Below are 21155 nucleotides of genomic sequence, written 5' to 3'. Positions count from 1 at the left end.
CCTACAGGTATTACCATTAGACAATCTATCAAAACTTCTAGGTTGACTAATAATGAGGCTGAGTATGAGGCCATGATTGCAGGTCTCGAGCTAGCTTAGAGCTTGGGAGTAGAAGTCATTGAAGCCAAGTGCGATTCACTGTTGGTAGTAAACCAAGTAAACAAAAGTTTTGAAGTTCAAGAGGATAGGATGCAACGATACTTGGATAAGCTACAGGTAACTTTGCACCGCTTCAAGGAGTGGACTCTGGATCATGTGCCTCGAGAACAAAATAGTGAGGCCGATGCACTTGCTAACTTGGGATCCTCGGTTGAAGATGATGATATCGTCCCGGGGACTGTCATCCAATTATCAAGGTCTGTAGTTGAAGAGGGTCATGCTGAGATAAATTCTACGAGTTTGACTTGATATTGGAGGAATAAGTATATCGATTATTTGAAAAATGGGAAACTACCATCGGACCATAAAGAATCGAGGGACCTACGAACCAAGGCATCTAGGTTCGCATTAGATGAAGATGGAACATTGTACAGGAGAACGTTCGATGGACCATTAGTTGTATGTTTAGGGTCGGGGGACACCGATTATGTTCTACGAGAAATCCATGAAGGTACTTGTGGGAATTGCTCCAGCGCCGAATCTTTGATTCGCAAAATTATCAGAGCAGGGTATTATTGGGATAGCATGGAAAAGGATACTAAGGAGTTTGTTTAAAAATGTGATAAGTGCCAACGGTTTGCACCGATGATCTATCAGCCCGGAGAACAAATCCACTCGATCATATCCCCGTGGCCTTTCATGAAATGGGGAATGGACATAGTCGTCCCTCTACCAACGGCCCCAAATAAAGCTAAATTTATTTTGTTTATGACTGATTATTTTTTAAATGGGTGGAAGCACAAACCTTCGAGAAGGTCAGAGAAAAGGAAGTTATTGACTTCATCTGGGACCACATCATATGCCGGTTCGGGATACCTGCCGAGATAGTATGTGACAATGGAAAGCAATTCGTCGGCAGCAAGGTAACAGGATTCCTCGAAGCGCACGAAATAAAGAGGATCTTATCAACACCATACCACCCAATCGGGAATGGAAAGGCAAGTAAATAAACAAAACTATCATCCAAAACCTAAAGAAAAGGTTGGACAATACAAAGGGAAAATGGAGAGAAGTTCTACCCGTGGTCCTTTGGGCATATCGAACAACATCGAAGTCTAGCATAGGGTCTACTCGTTTCTATTTAGTATATGGCTCTGAGGCCCTTATCCCTGTTGAGGTCGGAGAACCCAGCGCCAGGTTTCGACATGCCACAGAGGAGTCAAATCACGAGGCTATGAATACTAGCCTCGAGATATTAGATGAAAAACGAGAGGCGACACTTGTTCGGATGGCTGCGCAGAAGCAAAGAATCGAGAGATACTACAATAGAAGGACCAACATTCGACACTTTGGAATCGGGGACTTAGTTCTACGAAAAGTTACCCTCAATACTCGAGAGCCAAATGAAGGGAAACTAGGCCCAAATTGGGAAGGACCGTACCGAGTCATCGGAGTTGTCGGTAAAGGATCTTACAAACTTAGCACAATGGAAGGTGAAAACCTGCCGAACAATTGGAACATATCGCTACTCAAACGATACTATTGCTAAGGTATGACTTTCTCCTTTTGTCCATTTAAATTAGAAACTAATCCATTGCAGGTGATCGATCAAAGATATCGATGACATCTTTCTCCACGAAGGCCTTAGGTTTTAAAGCACTCGTTTCACTCTTTTTCCCTTAGATCGTATTTTGTCCCAAATGGGTTTTACCGGCGAGATTTTTAACGAGGCAACAACTATGTGCTACCTAAGGAGAACTCAACAGTATCCAAGGCTTCTTTTCAATCAACCTCGAATACTGGGGGGGCATCACCCTCGGAGGTTATATTTTCGAAGAAAATACTTCACGCTAAAGAGGGCCTCGATAGGAGAACTTTGTAATGGGCCAATCGGTCAGATGAACCGTGTCCATGTAGGATAGTCGAGCCCCGACGGCAAAAACATGTATGTATGTATCGATTATTCAAAGAAGCATTCTTTCTATATCAAAACACTTTGTGTCTCAAAGTAGTCTACTACTATACGAGCTTCATACTTATAATTCTACGAGAAACGGCTCAAGAGACAGAAGGCAAATGCACCCCGAATACTCAGGGACTCTCATCGATAGGCAACACATCCGAGTCATCGAAAACTCAAACTCATAAGACCTCAAAGAGGCATCCCCTCGATATAAAAAATCCAAGGTCATCATACTCGGGGACTAACCTTTCGAACAAGTTTGAAAGGTTATCGGGAAACAAGTCCGAAAGACATACCTGAAGGCTACGACCATATTAAAGGCTACAGCCATATTAAAGACTACAGTCATATAAAAAGTCTACGGCCGAAATAATGTGGTTCGAAGACGTCTCATAAATTAAAGGCCTTGAAACACTTCGAAAAACCGGTTAAATCAGGCTACCCTCGGCAAAAGCAAATGATAAAGGGCTTCGATAAAATCAGCCCTCGAATAATTTAAAGGCTTCGATAACATCAGCGTTCGAAAAAACCTCAAGGGTATTCGATTATCGTTACACAAAAGAATTACAAATTAGGTTCCAACCGATCGAACCTTCAAAAAACCCAACAGGTACAAAAAACACATGCTAAGGCATAGAAAAATTTTCTCTAAGTCTTTTAGCCGAAAAGAGGAAATAATTATAGCCGCTTTAGAGGCCGAATTGGCCTAACTTAAAGAGCCTAAGGGAAAACCTAAAAGGGCCTAAGGGCAGATATAAAAAAGTCCTAAGGGCCAAAACATATAGAGTTCGAGACCTCGCTCTCACTCAACTCGAACTCAAGAGTTCTATCGCCCCGAGCTCACGTCAAATCGACTTAAGCTTAGCTCGAGGATTAGCAAAAACCTTAAGAGGTATTCTATTATAAAGATCACCCATCGATCAACAAAAAGCCTAAGGGTTTATTATATTCCGAGTCCAAGCCAATATTCGGACTGATCATTAGAGTTATAACATCAAATTTTTTCACAAATGAAGACGAAACAGAATTCAATACAAATCGAAGATGAAGCAAAGAGATTCTTTATATTTATAAGAAATGTTTACAAAAGATATTTACAATACCCATGAGGGGCCCTTACGCAAAAACACAAAAACAAAATAAAGGAACCTAATCAACTTCCACATCCTCGGGAACTGCATATTTGGGAACCGCGTCTTCGGGAACCTCCTCCTCGGGGACTTCATCTTCATCTCCTCCACTCTCGGAGCCACTAGCAGAATCCTCGTCTTCAGAGAGCAAAGTGGCAGTCTCCTCCTCCAAAGTCGTTGCTTTTTCAATGTCGGCTGAGAGGTCGAAGCCACGAGCATGCACCTCCTCGAGGGTTTATCTCCGGGACTATCGCCTGGCATGGTCGAGAGCACATGATAACTTAACTTCGGCCGCAGCAGAGATCTCCTATTCTTGAGTGTTAGCGGCTTCAGCGTCAGCTCGGTATGAAGACACAAATGCCTCTGCATCATATTTGGCCTTTGCAAGCTCAGCAGCAGATTTAGCTTCGAGCTCCTCGATTTTGCGGCTCCGGGCCAGGCTTTCCTCCTTTACATTTTGAAGCTGGCGTTCAGTTGAAGTCAGCTGCTTCCGAAGAGTATCTTTCTCTGAGGCGAGACGGTCCATACATTGCTTCCATCCTAGGGTCTCGACATCCTTCATCTTAAGCTCCTCTCGAAGCTGCTCCACCAGCTCGCCTTTCTGCTGGGCCTACAAAGTTGAAGTATTAGTCACCTAATCAGATAAATTCATACCAAATCCTCAAATGGTATATTACCTTTTCAATAAGCTCGGTCTGTTCTCGATGAGCCTTCGCCAACTCAACTCGAAGATCCCTGACCTCCTCCTCTTTCTGTACATAAATGCGCTTAAGGCCATCCCTCTCTTTCGCAAGCTTCTTGAGCTCGGCCTCACATCGATCAAGCTCGGTTCGAGACTTGGAAAATGCTTCTCGATGGAGCGTCATAGCCTTCACACAAGGGAAAAGTTAGACTCAGAACAACAAGGATAAAGCGCAGGAGTAATTTTAAGGGCAGAAACTTACTTGTTTAAAAAGCCGCTGGGTCTCATCAAAAATAAATGAAGCATATGGGTCGGGACCATCTTCGACCCCTGCAAGGCACTCTCGAAAGATATCATTCCCTTCGTGACTCGTTCCCACATCGGGAGTTCTCATGTTCCGGGCATCCCGGAATTGCCCCTCGGACAACTCAAGACCAGGTGGCGATTCATCTACATTAATTATCCCAAGTGACCCACTAGGGACATTCTCTTCTCTTTGGAGGGCCTCGGAACCGAGCCCCTCGGTCTCACCCTCCAAGTGACCTCCAAGACGAGGTGCTCTCTTGTTGCCCGATGGCTCAGGGACTTTGCTCAAACTCTTCCCCCCCCTTACCCCCCCCCCTCCCGAGATTTCCTCAGTTTGAGAATGAACCGCATCAGCCACCATCGATTTAGCGGTCTTCGAAGCATCAGCGCTTCCTCTCTTCCGAACTACCAACAAGTAGTTGTCATCTTCCCCCTCTTCATCCTCATCCCGAAGGTGTTGGGCTGTTTAGGGAGACAGGGCCACGGTATCGACCTTAGGCTTTCGAGCCTTGCTTTTCTTTGGCTTCGGGGAATTTGCAGGCAACCCCCTCTTTCTTTTCTTTTCCTTGGAGGGCTTTGGGATTTCTTCTTGACCTGGCGGGGGCGACCGTGTAGCAACGGCGTCTCCGAGGCCTCCATAAAGATAAAGTAAGTATTTAACTAAGAAACATAAGTATGCAAACAAGTGAACTCACCATGGTTTTTAGCCTCCCATCAACCCTTGGCCAGGTCACGCGAGCTATGTTCCGCGTATGAAGAACTAGAGGCAGTTGCCGAACCCAACCTTTGAGGTCTAGGACCGCACCAGGAAACCAAGCAATAGCTACACCATCAAAAAGGGATTATATCGAGAAAAGGATGAGGTCGAGAAAGAGTAGGGAAAGCAGAATATAAAGTCAGTATCGATAAACCTGTACTTACGTTTCATGTTCCATTCCTCGAGGAATGGCATCCTCTCAGCAGGAATTAGGTCAGAGGTCCTGATTCGGACAAACTGACTCATCCATCCTCGGTTCTTATCCTCATCGATGCTGGAGAAGAGAGATTTCATGGATCTGTGTTTTAGCTTTATCAGACCACCTCGATAAAGGCGACGGCTGTATATCCTGATCAGGTGGTCGAGGGTGAAAGCCATCCCCTCGACCAAGCTAGAGAAGTATATAATTAGGTTGACGATGCGCCAGAATGAAGGGTAGATCTGGCCAAGCGTCACCTGGAATTGTTGGCAAAAATCAAGAATCACTGGGTCTATGGGACCCAGAGCTGGATCTACAGGACCCAACGTGAATGGGTAGGTATACACGCTTAAATACCCTGCCTTACGAGATTGCCATCATGATCAAGGCATCGAAACATCGAATATCAATATGTTTCTAGTCGTCTTACTCTAAGAAGCGCGGGGACTATCTGTATACGGTCGAAATCATGTATGCCCGATTTCTTAGGCTCGAGGGATCGCCTTAAGCCCGAATTTAGGATAGATCGAATTCGAGCTCGATGAATGTCACGACCCGGATTTCCCACCATCGGGGGTCGTGATGGCGCCTACTAGTGGGAGCTAGGCAAGCCAAGCTTAATCACTTACCATTAAGCACCTATTCCTTTTTAATAATTAACAGCATTAAAATAAAGGCAACGGAACTGAGTTCATAAGCGGAAGTCTTAAATTTCAAATAACTGAATAAAATACGGAATTCCCAACATGAATCTCTACCCAAGAACTGGAGTCACATACTCACGAACATCTAAGAATACTAAATACAAGGTCTGAAAGAAACATCTCTATTTTGTCTCGGATACAATGAGATAACAGTCAAATATAAGGATAGGGGAGACGCCGGGCCTGCGGACGCCGGCAAGGCTACCTCGGTGTCTCGCTGGACTGGAAACATGCACCCACGCTACAGGAGCTGCTGACCAAAACCTGGATCTGTGCAAAAGAGCACAGAGTGTAACATCAGCACAACCGACCCCATGTGCTGGTAAGTGCCTAGCCTAACCTCGGCGAAGTAGTGACGAGGCTAGGACCAGACAAACCTATGCAGTTCAAATATATATATATATACGACGGAAAGAAATACGGGAAGTAAACAGTCAATAACGGAAGGGGGAACATGTTATGGGGAGGCAACAGTTACAATTAGGAAAACACAATATAAAGATGGAAGCAACCAAAGAATTTACAACGAATCAACAAACGAACACTCCAACTAAACACCCTTGAATCAGCAACTATGCGGCATGCAACCCGATCCTCAAATATCATTGTTGCGGCGTGCAACCCGACCCTCAAATATCATTGTTGCCGCGCGCAACTCGATCCATAAATAGCATTGTTGCGGCGTGCAACCCGACCCTCAAATATCATTGTTGCGGCGTGCAACCCGACCCTCAAATATCATTGTTGCGGCGTGCAACCAGACCCTCAAATATCATTCTTTCTCATCCAAACAACAGCCACAAATACGGGGCAAAGAAGTAAACAAACAATGGCAAAAAATCCCGGCAAGGGAATACAATAAAGCAGTTAGATCCCGGCAAGGGAACAATACCAATAAACTCAATATCCCGGCAAGGGAGAAAAACAACAACCAACAAAATGATCCGGCAAGGGAATAACCAATAGCCATCTCTTTCTTTCGTATCTTACTTTATAATTCACTTCATCATTCGAGCCAATGCTCCGGTGAATCAAATAATCATAATGTCTTTCATACGTACTTTACAATATGTAGGAATCCTCAATTAAGCATGGAAATTTCAACAAAACATGATAATCGCATTTTAAGGACTCACGGTTATGCTAGACACCAGTGTATAGATACTCGTCACCATGCCTATACACCGTACTCGACAGTTAGCAAGTAGCAAACAAGACTCAACTCCTATTCCCTCAAGCTAAGGTTAGGCCAAACACTTACCTCGACTTCCACGGGCAAATCAATCCACAACAACCGTTTTCCTTCTCGAATTCGGCTCCAACTCAGTCAAATCTATACAATAATGTTTCTAGTATCAATATATGCTAAACAAATAAACCCAATGCCTAAATATAAATTTCCAAGCTTTCTTCCAAAAATTCCAAAAATCGACCCCCGGGCCCGCTTGGTCAAAACACGCGGTTCGGACCAAAATCAAATCCCCCATTCATCCACGAGCCCGACTATATAATTTGTTTTCAAATTCGACCCCAAAACGAGGTCTAAATCAAGAAAATATAAAAAACCCTAACTCTACCCATTTCCCCCAATTTCTACCCTAAATCACATGATTTGAGCTTAGGAATTTGATAAATAGTGATGGAAAATGAAGAAAACAAGTTAAACAATACTTACTCAAGAAGCTTTGGTGAAGAGATGCTCTAAAAATCGCCTAGAATCTTTGGAGAAGAAAGGGTTCATGTAGTTGGTGAGAATTTCCCGTCACTGTTCTGTTTTGGCATTTTAAATAACTAGGAGAATTTGCCCTTCGCGTTCGCGAAATCAAGGTCGCGTTCGCGAAGGGTTGGCTTAACAGACTATCGCGTTCTCGATGAGAAGGACACGAACGCGAAGAGAAGGACTGGGGGGTCCAAGGGATTGGTCTACGCGAACGCGTTGACCTATACGCGAACACGATGAGGTAAGGCTGGGACCCTACGCGAACGCGGTCCAGCCATCGCGAACGCGGAGAAGGAAAGAGGGTTGGGCCCTCAGAGTTCAAAGACTCTATGCGAACGCGAAGGGAGAATGCGAACGCGAAGAAGGACTCGCTCGAGGCTTCGCGAACGCGAACAAGGCGTCGCGAACGCGAAGAAGAAAAGACCTGAGCACCTGATGCAGATTTTCTGCAACTTTTCTAAGTTCAAAACCACCCCGGAACACCTCCGAAATACTCCCGAGCCCTCGGGGCTCCTAACCAAACACATACACTAACTCAACAACATCCTACGAACTTAACCGTGCGATCAAATCGCCAACATAACATCAAAATTGATGAATCAAGCCTCAAAATCACTAGTTTTTTTTCTTCAAACTTCATAAACTTTCAAATTTAGAGTTTTAAGTCCGAAACACGTCAAACGACGTCCGATTTCAACCAAACATCACAGAAATATCTTAAAACACATATAAGACCTGTACCAGGCGCCGGAACCAAAATACGGGCCCGATACCAACACGTTCTAATCAATTTTCATTTCTATTTTCCTTAACAATTTCTTATAAAAAATTCATTTCTCGGGCTCGGGACCTCGGGTTTCGATTCCGGGCATATGCCCGAGTCCCATATTTTTCCACGGACCCCTCCGGGACCGTCAAATCACGGGTCCGAGCCCGTTTATCCAAAATGTTGACCAAAGTCAAATTTACTCGTTTTAATACCAAATTTTAGCATTTTTCACAAAATTTCACATCTAGGCTTTCCGGTTACGCGCCCGGACTGCACACGCAAATCGAGGCAACTAAAAATGAGGTTTTCAAGGCCTCGGAAGCACGGAACGAATAAGAAAATAGGTGATGACCCTTTGGGTCGTCACATTCTCCACCTCTAAACAACCGTTCGTCCTCGAACGGACAAAAGAAGAAGTACCTGGTCCGGGAAAAGGTGGGGATAACGGCTCCACATATCGGACTCGGACTCCCAGGTCGATGCCTCAGGAGGCTGACCTCTCCACTGAACACGAACAGAAGGAAAACTCTTGGATCTCAACTGACGAACCTGCCGGTCCAGAATAGCTACCAGCTCCTCCTCGTAAGACAAGTCCTTGTCCAACTGGACAGTGCTGAAATCTAACACGTGGGCTGGATCTCCGTGATACCTCCGAAGCATGGATACATGAAAAGCTGGATGCACGGCTGATAAGCTGGGCGGCAATGCAAGTCTATAAGCCACCTCTCCCACTCGATCAAGAATCTCAAACGGACCAATGAATCTAGGGCTAAGCTTGCCCTTCTTCCCAAATCTCATCACGCCCTTCATAGGCGACACTCGGAGCAATACTCGCTCACCAACCATGAAAGCTACATCTCGAACCTTACGATCTGCATAGCTCTTTTACCTGGACTGAGCCGAACGAAGCCTATCCTGAACGATCTTGACCTTGTCCAAGGCCTCCTGAACCAAATCCGTACCTATCAACCGAGCCTCTCCCGGCTCAAACCATCCAACCGGAGACCGACACCGCCTACCATATAAGGCCTCGTAAGGAGCCATCTGGATGCTCGACTGGTAGCTGTTGTTGTAGGCAAACTCCGCTAAAGGCAAGAACTGATCCCACGAACCTCCAAAGTCAATAACACAAGCCCGGAGCATATCCTCCAAACTCTGAATAGTCCGCTCGGACTGACCGTCCGTCTGGGGATGAAATGCTGTGCTCAACTCGACCCGTGTGCCCAACTCTCGCTGAACTGCTCCCTAGAAGCGCGAGGTAAACTGCGTACCCCGTTCCGAAATGATAGATACCGGCACACCATGAAGGCGAACAATCTCCCGGATATAAATCTCAGCTAATCTCTCGGATGAATAGGAGACTGCCACAGGAATGAAATGCGCTGACTTAGTCAGCCTATCCACAATGACCCAAACTACATCGAACTTCTTCCGAGTCAACGAAAGTCCGGTAACGAAGTCCATAGTGATCCTCTCCCACTTCCACTCGGGAAGCTCAATCCTCTGAAACAAACCACCAGGCCTCTGATGCTCGTACTTAACCTGCTGACAATTCAAACAACGAGCCACATATGCTACAATATCCTTCTTCATTCTACGCCACCAATAATGCTGCCGCAAATCCTGATACATCTTCGCGACGCCTGGATGAATAGAGTACCGAGAACTATGGGCCTCCTCTAAAATCAAATCTCGAAGCCCATCCACATTGGGCACGCAAACTCGCCCCTGCAATCTCAAGACTCCATCCGCATCTAAGGTAACCTGCTGGGAACCTCCACGTTGCACCGTGTCTCTGAGGACACACAAATGGGGATCATCAAACTGCCGATCACGGATACGCTCCAATAATGAAGAACGAGCGACCGTGCAAGCCAACACACGACTGGGCTCAGAAATATCCAGTCTCACGAACTGATTGGCTAAGGCCTGAACATCTAGAGCAAGCGGCCTCTGACTGACTGGAATATAAGCAAGACTGCCCATACTGGCTGACTTCCTACTCAAAGCATCGGCCACCACATTGGCATTCCCCGGATGGTATAAAATGGTGACATCATAATCTTTCAACAGCTCCAACCACCTCCTCTGCCTCAAATTCAACTCCTTTTGCTTGAACAGGTACTAAAGGCTCTTGTGGTCAGTGAACACCTCACATGCCACGCCATACAAATAGTGCCTCCAAATCTTCAAGGCGTGAACAATAGCTGCCAACTCTAAATCATGCACTGGATAGTTCTTTTCATGAATCTTCAACTGCCTCGAAGCATAGGCGATAACCTTGCCACCCTGCATCAACACTGCACCAAGCCCAATACGGGAAGCATCACAATAGACTGTATAAGGTCCTGATCCTGTGGGCAAAGCCAACACCGGTGCCGTAGTCTGAGTTGTCTTGAGCTTCTGAAAGTCGCCTCACACTCGTCCGACCATCTGAACTGGGCACCCTTCTGGGTCAACCTGGTCATCGGGGCTGCAATAGACGAAAACCCCTCCACAAACCGACGGTAGTAGCCTGCCAACCCCAAGAAACTCCGAATCTCTGTAGCTGACGCTGGTCTAGGCCAGTTCTTGACTGCCTCAATCTTCTTCGGGTCCACCTGAATACCCTCTGCTGATACAACGTGACCCAGAAATGCTACTGAACTCAGCCAGAACTCACACTTGGAGAACTTGGCATATAACTGACTATCCCTCAGAGTCTGAAGAACCACTCTAAGGTGCTGCTCGTGCTCCTCCTGGCTGCGGGAGTACACCAAAATATCATCAATAAAGACTATCACGAACAAGTCCAAATAAGGCCTGAACACTCGGTTCATCAACTCCATAAATGCTACTGGGGCATTGGCCAACCCAAATGACATGACCAAGAACTCATAATGCCCATACCGAGTACGGAAAGCTGTCTTAGGGACATCGGATGCCCTAATCCTCAACTGATGGTAGCCAGATCTCAAGTCAATCTTGGAAAATACCCTGGCACCCTGAAGCTGGTCGAACAAATCATCAATCCTCGGCAGTGGATACTTGTTCTTAATCGTTACTTTGTTCAATTGCCAGTAATCTATGCACATCCTCATCGATCCGTCCTTCTTCTTGACAAATAACACTAGCACGCGACAAGGTGAAACACTGGGTCTAATGAAACCCTTCTCTAGCAAATCCTGCAGCTGGTCATTTAACTCTTTCAGCTCCGGCGGGGCCATACGATATGGCGGGATAGAAATAGGCTGGGTGCCTGGAGCCAAATCAANCTGGGCACCTATTGCAGAATTTCTGCAACTTTTCTAAGTTCTAAAACTTCCCGGAACACCTCCGAAACACTCCCGAGCCCTCGGGGCTCCTAACCAAACACACACACTAACTCGACAACATCCTACGAACTTCACCGTGCGATCAAATCGCCAAAAAAACATCAAAATCAATGAATCAAAACTCAAAATCACTAGTTTTTCTTCAAACTTCATAAACTTTCAAATTTATGGTTTTAAGTCCGAAACACGTCAAACGACGTCCGTTTTCAACCAAACTTTACAGAAAGCGCTTAAACCATATATAAGACTTGTACCGGGAGTCGAAACCAAAATACGAGCCCGATACCACAGTCTTTTAATCAAATTTCATTTCCAATTTCCTTAATAATTAAAGAAAAACAATTTCACAGAAAAATTCATTACTCGGGCTCTAGACCTCAGAATTCGACTCCGGGTATATGCCTGAGTCCCATATTTTTCTACGGACCCTCTGGGACCGTCAAATCACGGGTCCGGGTCCGTTTACCCAAAATGTTGACCGAAGTCAAATATACTCATATTAATATCAAAATTTAGCATTTTTCACACAGAATTCATATTTAAGCTTTCTGGCTACGCGCTCGGACTGCGCACGCGAATCGAGGCAACCTGAAATGAGGTTTTCGAGGACTCGGAAGCACGGAATGAATAAGAAAACAGGTGATGACCCTTTGGGTCGTCACATTCTCCACCTCTAAAATAATCGTTCGTCCTCGAACGGACAAAAGAAAGAAGTACCTGAGTCGGGGAAAAGGTGGGGATAACGGCTCCGCATATCGGACTCGGACTCCCAGGTCGATGCCTCAGGAGGCTGACCTCTCAACTAAAAACGAACAAAAGGAAAACTCTTGGATCTCAACTGACGAACCTGTCGGTCCAGAATAGCTACCGGCTCCTCCTCGTAAGACAAGTCCTTGTCCAACTGGATAGTGCTGAAATCTAACACGTGGGCTGGATCGTCGTGATACCTCCGAAGCATGGATACGTGAAAAATTGGATGCACGGCTGATAAGCTGGGCGGCAATGCAAGTCTATAAGCCACCTCTCCCACTCGATCAAGAATAACGGACCAATGAACCTAGGGCTAAGCTTGCCCTTCTTCCCAAATCTCATCACGCCATTCATAGGCGACACTCGGAGCAATACTCGCTCACCAACCATGAAAGCTACATCTCGAACCTTACGATCTGCATAGCTCTTTTGCCTGGACTGAGCCGAACGAAGCCTATCTTGAATGATCTTGACCTTGTCCAAAGCCTCCTGAACCAAATCCGTACCTATCAATCGAGCCTCTCCCGGTTCAAACCACCCAATCGGAGACCGACACCGCCTACCATATAAAGCCTCATAAGGAGCCATCTGGATGCTCGACTCGTAGCTGCTGTTGTAGGCAAACTCTGCTAAAGGCAAGAACTGATCCCACGAGCCTCCAAAGTCAATAACACAATCCCGAAGCATATCCTCCAAAATCTGAATAGTTCCGCTCGGACTGACCATCCGTCTAGGGGTGAAATGTTGTGCTCAACTCGACACGTGTGCCCAACTCTCGCTGAACTGCTCCCCAGAAGTGAGGTAAACTGCGTACCCCGATCCGAAATGATAGATACCGGCACACCATGAAGGCGAACAATCTCTCGGATATAAATCTCAGCTAATCTCTCGGATGAATAGCAGACTGCCACAGTAATGAAATGCGTTGACTTGGTCAGCCTATCCACAATAACCCAAACTGCATCGAACTTCTTCCGAGTCAACAGAAGTCCGGTAACGAAGTCCATAGTGATCCTCTCCCACTTCCACTCGGGAAGCTCAATCCTCTGAAACAAACCACCAGGCCTCTGATGCTCGTACTTAACCTGCTAATTCAAACAAAGAGCCACATATGCTATAATATCCTTCTTCATTCTACGCCACCAATAATGCTGCCGCAAATCCTGATACATCTTCGCGGCGTCTGGATGAATAGAGTACCGAGAACTATGGGCCTCCTCTAAAATCAAATCTCGAAGCCCGTCCACATTGGGCACGCAAACCCGCCCCTACAATCTCAAGACTCTATCTGCATCTAAGGTAACCTGCTGGGCACCTCCACACTGCACCGTGTCTCTGAGGACACACAAATGGGGATCATCAAACTGCCGATCACGGATACGCTCCAATAATGAAGAACGAGCGACCGTGCAAGCCAACACACGACTGGGCTCAGAAACATCCAGTCTCACGAACTGATTGGCTAAGGCCTGAACATCCAAAGCAAGCGGCCTCTGACTGACTGGAATATAAGCAAGACTGCCCATACTGGCTGACTTCTTACTCAAAGCATCGGCCACCACATTGGCCTTCCCCGGGTGATACAAGATAGCAACATCATAATCTTTCAACAACTCCAACCACCTCCTCTGCCTCAAATTCAACTCCTTTCACTTGAACAGTACTGAAAACTCTTGTGATCAGTGTACACCTCACACGTCACACCATATAGATAATGCCTCTAAATCTTCAAAGCATGAACAATGGCTGCCAACACTAGATCATGAACCGGATAATTCTTCTCGTGGATCTTCAACTGCCTCGAAGCATAGGCCATGACTATGCCGTCCTGCATCAATACTGCACTAAGCCCAATACGGGAAGCATCACAATAGACTGCATAAGGCCCTGAACCTGTGGGCAAAACCAATACCGGTGCCGTAGTCAGAGCTGTCTTAGGGATATCGGATGCCCTAATCCTCAACTGATGGTAACCAGATCTCAAGTCTATCTTTGAAAACACCTTTGCACCCTGAACCTGGTCGAACAAATCGTCAATCCTCGGAAACGGATACTTACTCTTGATCGTAACTTGTTCAATTGCCGGTAATCAATGCACATCTTCATCGAACCATCCTTTTTTTTCACAAATAACACTGGCGCACCCCAAGGCAAAACGCTGGGTCTAATGAAATCCTTCTCAAGAAAATCCTGCAACTGATCCTTTAACTCTTTCAACTCTGGTGGGGCCATGCGATACGGCGGGATGAAAATGGGCTGAGTGCCCGGAGCAAGATCAATACAAAAGTCGATATCCCTGTCGGGCGGCATACCCGGCAGGTCTGAAGGGAAAACCTCAGGGAACTCCCGAACAATGGGAACAGAATCAATAGAAGGGACCTCTGCGCTGGAGTTGCGAACATACGCCAAATAAGCTAAACACCCCTTCTCGACCATGCGTCGAGCCTTCACATATGATATAACACTACGGGTGGCATGACCTGGGGTCCCTCCCCACTCCAAACGGGGCAAATCCGGTAAAGCTAAGGTCACGGTCTTGGCATGGCAATCCAAGATAGCATGATACGGGGACAACCAATCCATCCCTAATATAACGTCAAAATTCACCATGTATAAGAGCAACAACTCAACACGGGTCTCAAGACCCCCAAACACTACAACACAGGAACGATGAACTCGGTCGACCACTATAGAATCACCCACCGGTGCAGACACATAAGCAGGAATACTCAATGCATCACTAGGCATAACCAGGTACGGTGCAAAATAGGATGACACATACGAATATGTAGACCCTGGGTCAAATAGCACTGAAGCATCTCTATCACAGACCAGAATAGTACCTGTAATGACAGCGTCTGATGAATCAGCCTCTGGCCTGGCTGGAAGAGCATAACACCGGGGCTGGGCCCCACCTCCCTGAACCTCATCTCTGGGACGGCCGGCTGTTGGCTGGCCTCTACCTCTGGCGGTATGAGCTCTACCTCTATGACCTCTGCCTCCACCTCTAGCACCTCGAGTACCACCTCTAGCTGGCTGGGCAGGCTGTGGAACCTCTGGTGCCTGAACCATAGCACGAGAACTCTGATGTTGAGAGCTGCCATAAACTCGGGGGCAATATCTGATAATGTGCCTCGTGTCGCCACAAGCGCGGCTAGACCTCGGCTGCTGCGCTGAGCACCCCTCAACCTCGGGAAAGCCCTCCTGAGATGACCATACTCGCCACACTCATAACATCCACGCGACTGCTATAGCTGCGGAAACTGAGACTGACCCTGTCGACCTGAATAACCACCTGAAGTGCCATGAGTGACCTGGAGAGCTGACTGAAAGCCCCTAGTAGGGTGGCCTCTACCATAAGAACCTCTACCTCCAAACGAGGTACCACTGAATCTGCCTGCATGACGGGTCCTCTTATCCGACCCATGACCACCTCCCTGTGGCAGAACTATCTCAACTCTACGGCCCACATTGGCCGCCTCCTGAAAAGTGATCTTACCCCCGGCCTGAGCCACTATACCCGGCAGACCTGCCACCGCTGGCTGAACCACTGGAAGCAAACCTGCTCGAATGATACCCTCTATGAGGCCTACCAATCGGACTAGAGCGTCCTGAAGAACTGGGGTGGCAATGAACCCCTCTAGGACCTGAACTGGGCCCACCGGAACTGCTGGGGCCGGAACCTCCTCCTCAAACTCAACCTGAGGCTCCACCTCTGGGGCTGCTGCTCGGGGCTCGGACTGCTGAGCGGTAGATGAGGAAGTGCGTGTTCTCGCCATCTGCGAAAGAACAGAGTAGAAATTCAATCGGTGGTTGAGAAACAGAACCGCATGACAAGAAAGATCAAAAGTGAAGTTTTTCCTAACTCTGCAGCCTCTGGAGGATAAATACAGACGTCTCCGTACCGATCCCTCAGACTCTACCAAGTTTGTCCGTGAGTTGTGAGACCTATGTAACCTAGAGCTCTGATACCAACTTGTCACGACCCGGATTTCCCACCTTCGGGGGTCGTGATGGCACCTACTAGTAGGAACTAGGCAAGCCAAGCTTAATCACTTTCCATTAAGCACCTATTCCTTTTTAATAATTAACAGCATTAAAATAAAGGCAACGGAACTAAATTCATCAGCGGAAGTCTTAAATTTCAAATAACTGAATAAAATACGGAATTCCCAACATGAATCTCTACCCAAGAACTGGAGTCACATACTCACGAACATCTAAGAATACTAAATACAAGGTCTGAAAGAAACATCTCTGTTTTCTCTCGGATACAATGAGATAACAGTCAAATATAAGGATAGGGGAGACGTCGGGCCTGCGGACTCCTGCAAGGCTACCTCGGTGTCTCGCTGGACTAGAAACCTGCACCCACGCTACTGGAGCTGCTGACCAAAACCTGGATCTGTGCAAAAGAGCATAGAGTGTAACATCAGCACAACCGACCCCATGTGCTGGTAAGTGCCTAGCCTAACCTCGGCGAAGTAGTGACGAGGCTAGGACCAGACTACCAGACAAACCTGTGCAGTTCAAATATATATATATATATACGACGGAAAGAAATACGGGAAGTAAACAGTCAATAACGGAAGGGGGAACATGTTATGGGGAGGCAACAGTTACAATTAGGAAAACACAATATAAAGATGGAAGCAGCCAAAGAATTTACAACGAATCAAGAAACGAACACTCCAACTAAACACCCATGAATCAGCAACTGTTGCGGCGTGCAACCCGATCCTCAAATATTATTGTTGCGGCGTGCAACCCGACCCTCAAATATCATTCTTTCTCATCCAAACAACAACCACAAATACGGGGCAAAGAAGTAAACAAACAATGGCAGAAAATCCCGGCAAGGGAATACAATAAAGCATTTAGATCCCGGCAAGGGAACAATACCAATAAACTCAATATCCCGGCAAGGGAGAAAAACAACAACCAACAAAACGACCCGGCAAGGGAATAACCAATAGCCATCTCTTTCTTTCGTATCTTACTTTATAATTCACTTCATCATTCGAGCCAATGCTCCGGAGAATCAAATAATCATAATGTCCTTCATACGTTCTTTACAATATGTAGGAATCCTCAATTAAGCATGGAAATTTCAACAAAACATGATATTCGCATTTTAAGGACTCACGGTCATGCTAGACCCTAGTGTATAGATACTCGTCACCATGCCTATACACCGTACTCGACAGTTAGCAAGTAGCAAACAAGACTCAACTCCTATTCCCTCAAGCTAAGGTTAGGCCAAACACTTACCTCGACTTCCACGGGCAAATCAATCCACAACAACCGCTTTTCTTCTCGAATTCGGCTCCAACTCAGTCAAATCTATACAATAATGTTTCCATAGTATCAATATATGCTAAACAAATCAAACCCAATGCCTAAATATAGATTTCCAAGCTTTCTTCCCAAAATTCCAAAAATCGACCCCGGGCCCGCTTGGTCAAAACACGAGGTTCGGACCAAATTCATATCACCTGTTCACCCACGAGCCCGAATATGTGATTTGTTTCCAAATTCGACCCCAAAACGAGGTCTAAATCAAGAAAAATCGAAAAGCCCTAACTCTACCCCTTTCCCCCAATTTCTACCCTAAATTACATGATTTAGGCCTAGGATTTCAATAGATGTTGAAGGAAATGAAAGGAAACAAGTAAAAGATTACTAACCCACGGAGTTTTGGTGAAGAATCGCTTCAAAAGTCGCCCCAAGAGGTGTGGAGAAGAAGGAGTTATGAAATTTGAAGTTGGTCCCGAAATGGTTCTGTTTTTTTTATGACTTAAAAATCGCTGGGTGAAATTACCCTACGCGTTCGCGACAGTAGGGTCGCGTTCGAGAACGGCAGAAATTGACAACCATCGCGTTCGCGAGTGGAGAAGTGCGAACGCGAAGAGGAAAAATTCTGGGGTCCAAAGTTTGGCCTACGCGAACGCGTGAGGCCTTACGCGAACGCGCTGAAGGGGGACCGTAGACTTACGCGAACGCTAGAACAGTTACGCGAACGCGAAGGAGGAGAATCTAAGGCATCGCGAACGCGGGAGAGAGGGCGCGAACGCGAAGAAGAAAATGCCTGGGCACCTATTGCAGAATTTCTGCAACTTTTCTAAGTTCTAAAACTTCCCGGAACACCTCCGAAACACTCCCGAGCCCTCGGGGCTCCTAACCAAACACACACACTAACTCGACAACATCCTACGAACTTCACCGTGCGATCAAATCGCCAAAAAAACATCAAAATCAATGAATCAAACCTCAAAATCACTAGTTTTTCTTCAAACTTCATAAACTTTCAAATTTATGGTTTTAAGTCCGAAACACGTCAAACGACGTCCATTTTCAACCAAACTTTACAGATATCGCTTAAACCATATATAAGACTTGTACCGGGCGTCGGAACCAAAATATGAGCCCGATACCACAGTCTTTTAATCAAATTTCATTTCCAATTTCCTTAATAATTAAAGAAAAATAATTTCACAGAAAAATTCATTACTCGGGATCTAGACCTCGGAATTCGACTCCGGGCATATGCCCGAGTCCCATATTTTTCTACGGACCCTCCGGGACCATCAAATCACGGGTCCGGGTCCGTTTATCCAAAATGTTGACCGAAGTCAAATATACTCATATTAATATCAAAATTTAGCAATTTTCACACAGAATTCATATTTAAGCTTTTCGGCTACGCGCCCGGACTGCGCATGCAAATCGAGGCAACCTAAAATGAGGTTTTCGAGGACTCGGAAGCACAGAATAAAGAAGAAAACAGGTGATGACCCTTTGGGTCGTCACAATGAACCAGGCTCAAGCTCGACGACAGAGTACAAGGCTCGAAGAATTAAGTGTTCGAGGAACGTCAGGGCTCGACTATGACTAGGCCTCGAGATAATGCCGTTATGGATTTGTAACAAAATGAGCAAGATTCCTGCCACGTCCTCAAAATCATGGCGTAGATCCCAGAATAGATTTGTACGAATCCGTACTAGGCAGTTAGACAGCTGTCCCAATAAGATTCTTTACTGTAAATAGAAATGTATCTTATTTAGGACTCCCCTATTATATAAAGGGGGCCCTAATCATTTGTATAGATCATCTAATCATTGGCAAAGAATATACTCTCTTACTTTCTCGCTCATTCTTCATCAGAACTGTCCCTTAGCTTTATTTTTCTTGCTTTATTGTTCTTAATCTATCTCGAGGTCGATACTGCCTAGTAACACTGGTTTGATTTACTCATTTCTTTCATTTATACGTTATACTTCTTGATTATTAGTTGGTATTGAACTAAATCACATATCTTTAAAACCACAAATCAAATTTAATTGTTACTCGTATTTTCGAGGTAAACAATGGTTTAATAAAAAGTCAAAGATATATACTAGTATAACTTATAACCTTTTTTTTCTGTAAAACAATACTGTATGTCTTCATTTATTTTTTTATTGTGCTATAAAGTAAATGTAAATAAGGACTTATTAAATTGTAGTCTAGCATAAAATACGATCACAATAAATCATAAAACTAACCATTACATTCGATACTAGCCAAAACTCCTTGAATAATCAGTCATCTGAAAGTAATACATCATGAGTAAACTACATAAAAAACTTAGTACAAATCATAAGTTAATATACCTAGATAGACACACATCTAAGAATTCAACATGTGGTTTTAATATAAAGAAAAATACATGTCAGGAAGGTTGGGGACACCAGATATTTTAAGTGGGTAACTGACAAAAAATGATAATTTAGAGGGGGTTTTAGGTTGAATTAAATAGCCACGTGTAGTGCCACATGACATGTGTTTTAGATAATTAGGAGCGTGTACTAGACGCACCTCTAAGAATGCAACGAAAGGGTTTTAATGTGAAGGACAATATAGTTCAAGAAATTTTGGAACACTGAATAATTTAAGTAAGAAACTGATAAAAACGTGATAGTTTAGGGTGTTTAGAGTATTAACTCCTAAAAATATGGTTAAAGGAATTTGAATTTTCCGAAGACGCAATTCGCATAATTTTAAATGAATCTCCATTATTTCTTCCGAGTTTACTTGGGAAGCTTTAAGGGTCGTTTAGTTTTATTTCAACCAAAAGTGGGATAAACTCATTTTAAATTTAATTTTAGAATTAATTATCTTTTATCCCTCGTACCACACGAGCCCTAAGAGGTTGGTGGAACATCAAATTAGAGAAAGAAAATGACCTCTGAGTCCGTTTTAGTACTGGTCATTATTTTGAACAAATAATAAATGACTGACTTAACCCAAGAATCAATGATCAATTGTTTACTGAAGGAGATAATTAAGTTCCGGAAGCACCTTAATATTAAAATAAGTTAGATATTCGGAGATTGTTTAAAAGGATAATATATATTTTTTCAATTTTTAATTTCTTGGAGCATGATCCACGGATCTTGCACACGTTGTCTTAACCAAATCAGAAGATTATATATTGTTCCAATTCCTGGGAATCTCCAAAATCTTTTATTCAAAGGAATCGTTCAACACGTTTTGTTGTTATTCTAGGATAGGAAAATTTATGTTTCCATGTTAGTATTATACTCCCTCTATGGTATAAAACATTTAAATTGAATTAATACTGCTTAGCAAAAAAAGGAAAAGAGTTTTACTATCAAATTCTTTTAACAAAGAAAAAATTAATTTTTTTTATGGGGGGCGGGTTTCTACAGGATGGGACAGACGGTTTGAAAACAACAAATTATGATTCGCGGGGAGGGGAG

General features: G+C 44.9%; 1 protein-coding gene across 1 annotated transcript; it reads right to left on the bottom strand.

Moving 5' to 3' along the window:
* LOC109233847 (RNA-directed DNA polymerase homolog) lies at positions 10984–11403 on the bottom strand (the record flags this gene model as incomplete). The annotated part of the gene is made up of 1 exon (XM_019399700.1): positions 10984–11403. A coding segment is annotated over exon 1 (420 nt), but the record flags the coding sequence as incomplete, so codon positions are not given.

Source organism: Nicotiana attenuata, chromosome 10 (genome assembly GCF_001879085.1).
Source record: "Nicotiana attenuata strain UT chromosome 10, NIATTr2, whole genome shotgun sequence".
In the NCBI taxonomy this organism is placed as follows: Eukaryota; Viridiplantae; Streptophyta; class Magnoliopsida; order Solanales; family Solanaceae; genus Nicotiana; species Nicotiana attenuata.
The sequence above is the reverse complement of the archived record's forward strand: the minus strand, read 5'-3'. Positions and strand labels throughout refer to the sequence as shown.